This window comes from Octodon degus, unplaced genomic scaffold (assembly GCF_000260255.1).
Source record: "Octodon degus isolate 3935 unplaced genomic scaffold, OctDeg1.0 scaffold00195, whole genome shotgun sequence".
Taxonomy (NCBI): domain Eukaryota; kingdom Metazoa; phylum Chordata; class Mammalia; order Rodentia; family Octodontidae; genus Octodon; species Octodon degus.
The window spans coordinates 629,336-637,467 of NW_004524771.1; the positions used below are offsets into that span (position 1 = coordinate 629,336).

At 49.0% G+C, this 8,132-nt stretch overlaps 1 protein-coding gene across 1 annotated transcript in view; it reads right to left on the bottom strand.

The window, feature by feature from the left end:
- The window catches only part of Gpr139 (G protein-coupled receptor 139), a 39,179-nt gene extending 31,479 nt beyond the window's left edge, over positions 1 to 7,700 (bottom strand). The window contains exon 1 of the mRNA XM_004644213.1: positions 7,289 to 7,700. Within this exon, the coding sequence (XP_004644270.1) occupies positions 7,289 to 7,415 (127 nt within the window). The 5' untranslated portion in view covers positions 7,416 to 7,700. The remainder of the gene's footprint in view (positions 1 to 7,288) is intronic.
- Between the last annotated feature and the right edge of the window lie 432 nt (positions 7,701 to 8,132).

Here is an 8,132-nt window from a genome sequence, read left to right on the forward strand (position 1 = left end):
AACAGAAACAGAGAGACAGAGACATACACAGGGACAGAGACAGAGACACCCAGAGAAACAGAGAGAAAGTGAGAAGTACAAGTCTGAGTTTTGAGTTTTGGGGAAAATGAGGGTGCCACATACTTTTTGGGGAAATGGCAGAGAAGTGCAGTTCTTTGAGTAAGTGAAGCATTCTGAAAAAGTGGACCACTGGGGTCATTTACACTACACTCCTCCCAGGTGCCTGAATTCAAGGCATCTGCCCCCTACCCCATGCCCACCACAGCACTCTTGGTGCCCTCTGCATGACTGGCGTCCTCTTCAGTCCTTGCCTACATGGTTCACGTGCACACAGATTTCTGTGCGTGACCTTGGATGCAGAGCCCAGGACAACTTTGCTGGGCTCCTTGTCCACGTTTGGCAGCATTGGCTGAAGATCACTTCATGCTCTGATGTTCTCTAGAGTATCTCTGAATCCCAGGCAGCTCGCTTAGGAGGACAAATTCCCTAGGCTTACAATGGCATGGATTGCTTCACCCATAAGCTCATTCTCTTCTACTTTCTCAGGGAATGGAGCTTCATGCACCCTTGAAGTAGCACTATGCATGTATGGAAAAGACCTGTATGTAAGATGATGCATGGCTGTAGGGCATTGGTGTGGCTGCAGGGCATTTACGTGGCTTGAACACATGGACACACTAGACAATAAAGACAATAAAGACAATAAAACAGTGCCAGTTACTGTTTACCGAGCTCCTGCAGTGAGCGAGAGACACGGAGAAGCTTTTGCATGCTTTACTTCTAATCGCCACAGCAACAATACAGGACACAGAGGTTAATGACAATATTGAATTCTTAGTCTGTGTGAGAGCGCACACCTGCCAGGAAGGGTGCTGAGCATTTTCACAATTCATTTAATCCTCAAAGTGATCCTAGGAGATAGGTATTGTTATTATCTTGTGGCGGAGGAAGCTGACACTCAGAAAGTGAGGATAACCAGCAAGTAGAGGACCAGGACTCCCTCCGGCAGCAAGGTACCCTTGCTTAGCGGCTCAACTTGACTACCTGCTTCATTGCATATGAGAAACCTGGGGCTCCATATAGGTGAGGTGTTGTACTAGAGAACATACAACAAACAAGGGTACAATTCAAATCCTTGTCTGGTTTCAATGCATTGTATTTTATACTTCTCTTCACAAAGTAGAGCTGATGGGATCGTTATGAAGCTGTGCAAGGGCAGCAATAATGGAAAGAATATAAAAGAAGTCGAGACACTAATGTCAGTGGTTGTCTGTGTGGTGGTGGCGAGCAGAGCAACTGCTGAGCAGAGGGAGGGAGTCGAAGGGAGACGTTCCAACGTGTGCTGCTCTTTATTTTTAGGTTTTGGAACCATCTGAATGCCATCACCTGTTTAATGGGAAAAAGCAGCTATTTCTCAAACTATTACCTTTGGAGAATGCGAGGCTAAGGTCAATTCTTTTGGTTTCATAAGAGAACATGGGAATATTTTTTAATTTTGCAATTTTTAATTGCAAAATTTCATCACTAGTATATAGAAATACAGAGTTTTGCATATTAAGTATGTGTCCTGTAAGCATGATGCAATCACCTATTAGTTTTAGGGAGCATTTTTGTGGCATATATATTTGTACCAGAAGTTGAACTCAGGGCCTTGTGCTTGCCAGCAGGCCCTATGATTTTCCGTGAAGGTCACCATACCATCTGAATACAATTGATGTAGTTTTTGCCTTTCCTGGTGCTTTGGCTTTATCACCCGGTGCCACTGTCTAGGATTTCCAGTACAATGTGAAGGAAGAATGGTGAGGACAGCATCCCCGCCTTTCCCCAGAGTTAGGGGCAAGCATTTGTTTTCCGTTATTAAATGTGATGGGAGTTGTGTTTGTTTATGGTTGACACTCAGTAGGAGTAGAAAGAATCTGTCCCTGTTTCCTTGGCCTGCCCACTCTCGTTTCAAGGCACTAGGGATAGAGCCCAAGATTCAGTGCTTCACACCAAGTTACATCTCTACACCCTTGTACATTGTTTTTTATTTTATTTTGAGACAGGGTCTTGCCAAGTTGCTAAGCTGCCCATGCTGGGTTTGAACTTGAGGTTCTCCTGCCTTGGTGTTCCAGTGTGCTGGAATTATAGGAATGTGCTACCATTACTGCCCTAAGTAGTTATTTATAGTCTTAATGAGTTTTTAAAATATAAACGGATGTTGAATTTTGTCAAATACCTCTTGTGCATCTATTGAGACAGATCATTTGGATTTTCTTTCTTAGTTTCTTAACATGGCAAATTATACTGAATAATTTTCAAATGCTGAACCAGCTTTGCACTTGGCAGATAAACCCAAGCTGGCTTGTGTATTATCCTGCTTGATTAGCTTTGCTGTTTCTTGAGAATTTTTATATCTATGGTTCATGAGGATTATTGGGCTGAAGTTTTCTCTTCTTGTAATGCATTTGGTTTCCTCTTAACAAACAAATTGAGAGTTTATTTTGTTAAAAGATGAAAAACAATAATTGTATGCTAGGCATTATATTCAATGCTTACTTTACTTTTAACAGCAAAGCTACAAAGTCCTGGCCAACATTGCTGTGACTGTCACCTTGCAGGTGGAGGAACTGAGGCACAGACTGCAATGATATGCCTGCAGTTACACAGCGTGGAGGCACCAGTCAGCCCCCAGAGAGCCAGCTCCTGATCCTGCAGTCTTAGCAGAAATGCTTACTATATTTGCACTAATTAAAGATGTTTAAAGGCTAAAGAAAACATACGTGCAGAGCTGAGTCCAGCTGAGGCTGTCAGTTTTCTGTCTCTGAGTAATAACTGTGCTAACTGCCAGGTGTCAGCGGATTCCCTACATGCAGCCCAATTCAGGTCCTGTTGCTCCAGATCTTACCAGCCTGGTCTGGCCCCTTGAAAATGTCCCTTTGGCCGGCAGCAGACAATGTCAAGCTAGTTCCCCCTTCCTCATCCTGTCTCCCTTGACATCATTGGCATCTTTCAGAAAGCAAAATTAAAAAAAAAAAATCTTTCCCATCTCAGTGTAATTGGTATGGCTCAGTCTTATCATGGGGACTAGCTCATCACGCCGGCTGCTGTCTTCCCCTGGTGTTCAGGCTCATCCTTTTCTCCCACTGTCTGGTCCCCACTGTTGGAGCTGCTGAAGCAACTTTGGTACCAGGCATTGAACCTATGGCTATCCTACCACAGTGCTATATCTCCTGTCTTGTTAATGTAGTTTTAAAAAAATTTGGGACAATGTCTCACAGAATTGTCCTGACTGAGCTTGAACTTTTAATCCTTCTGCCTCAGCTTCCCTCTGTGCTGGCACAGACCACCACACTCTGCATCTGCTGGCTTATTTCATGTGTCTTGAGAGATGAGAAACATTTTGCTTAATAAAGGAAGAGGAGGAAGCTGGGCCCGGTGGTGCGCACCTGTAACCAGAGTACTTTGAGAGGCTGAGACAGGAAAATTCTAAGTTTGAGGCCAGCATGGGTAACTCAGTGACTTAGTGAGAGATTGTTGCAAAATAGACAATCAAAAGGACTAGGGATGTAGTTCAGTGACAAGGTCCTGTGTTCAATCCCCAGTACCTCAGAAAACCAAAACCAAAAGGAGGAAGAGGGAGGGTGAGACAGCGTTTTAGGAATGGGTCAGGAACCAATGTTCTCCACTCTTCCCGCAGCCTGAACCTTGCTGTAATGAGTGTGGTGAGTGTGATTAAAAGAGCAGGTGTGTTTGGGTGCTGGTTGGACCATGTCCCTGTAGACCAGATGCTTCACTTCTTTGGATCTCAGTTTGCTCGTCTATGACATAGGCTAGTGATATACATAGGCCACAGGGTTGTGGTAGAGCAAAAGTGCCATATCCTAAGTACAAAAACTTGGGGGTTTAGAAGAACATGAGGAAAACATGCCTTCCTCGGGCCAGGCACTGGATGGAAGGGAAGCTTTCTTTTTTATCTTTTCCTTTTTCTGGAATGGGGTCCTTCCTAGGTTACCTGGGTAGCTTTGAATTTCTGAGCTCACATGAGCCTCCTGTCTTAGTCTCCTGAGTAGCTGGGACAGTGGGCTACAGGTGAGTGGCACTGTGCTTAGATTTTTAATAGATCATCTTTTTAAATAGGTGCTACCTATGTGGGTCAACGTGAATAACTGTTGTTTTACTGATGGGACAAATTGTGGTTCTCAGAGGTACAGAATGTGTAAGTGGCAACTTCTACTCATATTTAAAAGTATTGATTGATTGATTGTGTTACTGAGGATCATACCTATGGTGACTTTCTAGCACTGAGCTATGTCTCTAGCCTCTTTTATTTTATTTTATTCTTTAATTTTAAGACAGAGTCATGTTCAGTTGCCAAGGTGGAACTTGAAATTGTGATCCTTCTGCCTTAGCCTCCTCTACCCATAATTCACATTAGAATTTCTGGGATCCTATGCCAAGCCAGTTGAGTTACACTGTGGGCCCCAATTCCTTAAACTAAGGGAGAGGCCCACAAGGTGTCCCGAAGTTCTTGCTTCCAACCTAGGGGCTGGAGATAGTCAGCCATCTGCCACTGCTCCTGAATTACTGGCCCTCTCATGGCAAACACTCAACCACTTCCCATCCTTTTCTCAGTTTCCACCCACATCTCCAATCATCACTCCAACAATTTGGAAAACTTGGGGTGAATTCACTGCCAGGAACAATTAAAAATATAGCTTTTGACATTGTTAGGGAAGCCTGTGGTCCCTTGCTTTCCACCCAGCAGGGCTGTGCTTCAGTCAGTGGTGAGGTGGCCAGGGTCTGGTAATTGCTGCTGGCTGGAGCCGATATGGGGACTACTATAGTGAACTTGCAAGAGCAATAGCATACCATGCTGAGTGAGTTCCTCTGTGCAGCCCAGGGCCCACTGCTGGCTCATGATGGTGGTAATTAGGCCCCTCCTCCTTGTCACCCAGTCAGCGTTGTGGCAGCCATGGCTGTGACCGCACCACATGACCCAAGGCATGTGCCAGACACTGAACATTTCTCGTAACATGCACCATCATCTCCATCAGCACCATTGCTTCTCACCTGAATTCCAGGATTACTGCTCCCATTATCCCATTTTACACATGAGAAAAGTGAGACACAGGGACACAAAGGACTCCCTCCTTTGTAACCCCAGCACAGCCTGGATTAACTTTCAGTCAGCACTCTTATTTGGTAGGATATACTTGGCTCCTCTTACAAGTCTAAAAGAGTCACAGAAAAATCTTACTTTTGACCCAACCTAGTAGTCTGCTAACAAAACTGGTTTCAGCCACTGACTTCTGGGTGAGCCTGGCCTCCCCAGTTCTTCTTCTCTGGGATGCTCAGGCCTTCAGCATTCACCTGCTGCCTCTGGAACTGAGGCTCCAATGCATGGGCCCTTGAATGAAGGAGCCACCCCCAGGACACTTGGAGGCCCCTTGATATCCCCAGCACCTGCACACAGCAGCTGCACACAACAATTAGCTGACTGTACAAAAATGATGAACACCCACCACTTCTACTCCCGACCCTTGTTTCGTCAGTCCCCAAGCCCAGGGTGAGGGCAGGCCTAGCGTAGAGCCTAGCATGGTGTAGGTGCCAGTGCAGATCATGAAGTCTCTCGCTAGCACATCTGTGCAGGTCCCAGGCACTTTGACCTCCTTCCACAATGAACCTGAGCTTTCCCTCTTGCGTCCTGGCTTGGGGTGCTGGGAGGATGGCTTGTCCTTAAGTTCTGTCCTTAGAGCGTTTGCAGAGGAAGCCCTGGGGCAGTGAGTGAGCAGCCACCTCAGGCAGTAGAAGCATTGGATATTGGAGGGAATGGGGTCAAATACCTACCAATGGACATGAGTGGGCTGAGGGGAAAGGAGTTGTGCTGCTTCCCACCTGGCAACCATCCCTAGTAACCATCCTTCTCAAAAATCCATTTTCTAAGAGGCAGCTCTGGGGAGGGACTGAAGGCGGGTACAAGCTAGGCTGAAATCAACTCCAGCTCCAGGTAACTTCAGGAGGTGTGCTGCAGGGGGCATCAGAGGTGGGCTCCTCTCTAGGGCAGCTGAGCCCTTAGCTAAGGACAGAAGCCTGTTCCCTGCCTGGATTGCATAGCGGGCTCCCAGGTCAGTACCCTGATGCTTTCTGGCTCCTGCCAAAGTTGGGGGGCAAAGGGTCAGTGACTAAAGCAGTCTCATGAGCTGCCAAGCTGAATGCTGCTTTGGAAAGGAAATCTTAGCAGGGCTCTGGGGAACTCAGCTCCAAAGTTTTCAGGGTCCCAAGATGCCCACATTCACAGACAAGAGATGATGGGGTGGACAATGCTAAGATGCAAACCTGGATATATTTTTTTTTCTCTTTCTGGTCCTTTCTATTCCTCTCTGCCCTCTGCTTGTAAACGATCTGCAGGAATGTTTCTGCTGTAGAGACTGTGGAAGAAGGGACCATCCAAAGCTAGTCTCAGAAGTCCTGCTCTCCTCCTCTCACTGTCCCTCATTCTTGCACACAGCCCTGGCAAGTTTCCCTGTGCCCCCTTCTAACCCCCAGTGACTCTGCTCTCTTCAGGAATTCAACACATGTCTCAGCCACACTTTGGAGAGGACATTAAGATGGGGAGATGGGGACTAACTAGGCATCTGCAGCAGCGAGAAAGACAGAGAGAGAGAGAGAGAGAGAGAGAGAGAGAGAGAGAGAGAGAGAGAGAACTGGAGGCAAAGCTAGGGGGCCAAGCATATCCTCAAGGAGACTGTGACCCCCTTAGGTGGCAGCCTTAGCAGCACAGAGCGCTTACTGCTCAGAGTGGTCAGCAAGGGTACATGCCAGCGCTCCCAGCAGTGTCCAGCACCAATGTCTCCAGCTTTATCTTGAGTCAGGTAGGGATGCCAGAGGGGCAGAAGTGTCCCTGGCTGTGTGGGATGAGGGGAGAAGGGAAGCCTGCACCAGCTGCCTGTCCAGAATCTCCAGTCAAGTCACACACAGCCTCTGTGGACCCCGTCACACACAGAACTCATCCAGTGTACACACAAATGCATGCTAAAATCCACAGACCGCTCACTTTAACTCACGTACAATGCCCATAGCCTGCTGCGCACACTCATGGACACCCCCCCCCCACACACACACACAGTCGCATCTCTGTCAGGCAACTTCTTTTTCTCACAGTCTAGAAATCTCCACAGTTGTCCTTAAGGCTTAAACTTTCTCTGAGGAGACGCCAGGGAACCTATGGAAAGGAGGTTGGGGGTTCTGGGCAGGGTCGCTCCACGCTTGGGATCCCAGCTTCCCTCCCTCTCCCCACACCTCTCACCTGGTAAACCGAGGCACAACAAGAGGCTGTAGTAGACCACAGGCACGAAGCCCAAGCCGCAGGCCGAGCCGGCGGACCAGAACAGCGAGCTGTTGGCGTCGGGGAGGTGGGCGTGCGTGTGCTCCATGGGCGCCCTGCGCGCCCCCACCCTGCGCTCTGCCTGCCTCCCGACTCCGGACGCCGGCTCGGAGGTGGTGGCGGGCAGCGGCGGCAGCAGTCAGAGGGAGCAGCGGCGTCTGTCTTCCTGCAGGACTTGCTTCTACCCTTGTCCCTGGTCCCCTCTGCTCCTTCTGCACCTGCCCGCCTGGAGTCCAGCTGGGCCCTCGCTCGGGGCGCAGGGTGCCGGGTGCGCGGACTCGGGAGGGGCTCCCGAGCCCGACTGTGCACCTCCCACCTCGGACCGCTTGGCTCCCGCCTCGGAGCCTGGGCTGGGACCGGCTTCCCACAGCCAATCAGCAGCTGCCTGGATGTGGGATGTGGGGTGTGCGTGGGGAGGGTGTCGTTGGATGGATGGGGGAGGGAGGCTAGCTGCCTTTCTTGGTCCAGAGTCAGGGGCAAAGATGGGATTGTACCTGGAAACCCCTGAGGAAAATGGGGTGGAGAACAGGCCACGTTCTCTGCACCCCACCCTGCGGGAGGGGCGTGGTGTGGATAGGACCTGCTTCTCCCGCAGAGCCTCCCTATCTTCTGGCCTGTCCTCAGTTTGCCTTTTGTGATTCTGCTCCCAGCCTCGATCTCTTTCCCTCGCCAGTGTCTCCAGCCCATCCACCTATACAGAGCACTGTGCTTCCTGTGCTTGAGGGGAAGGGGAGCTGTGTGAGCCGCGAGGATGCCCAAGGGTTGT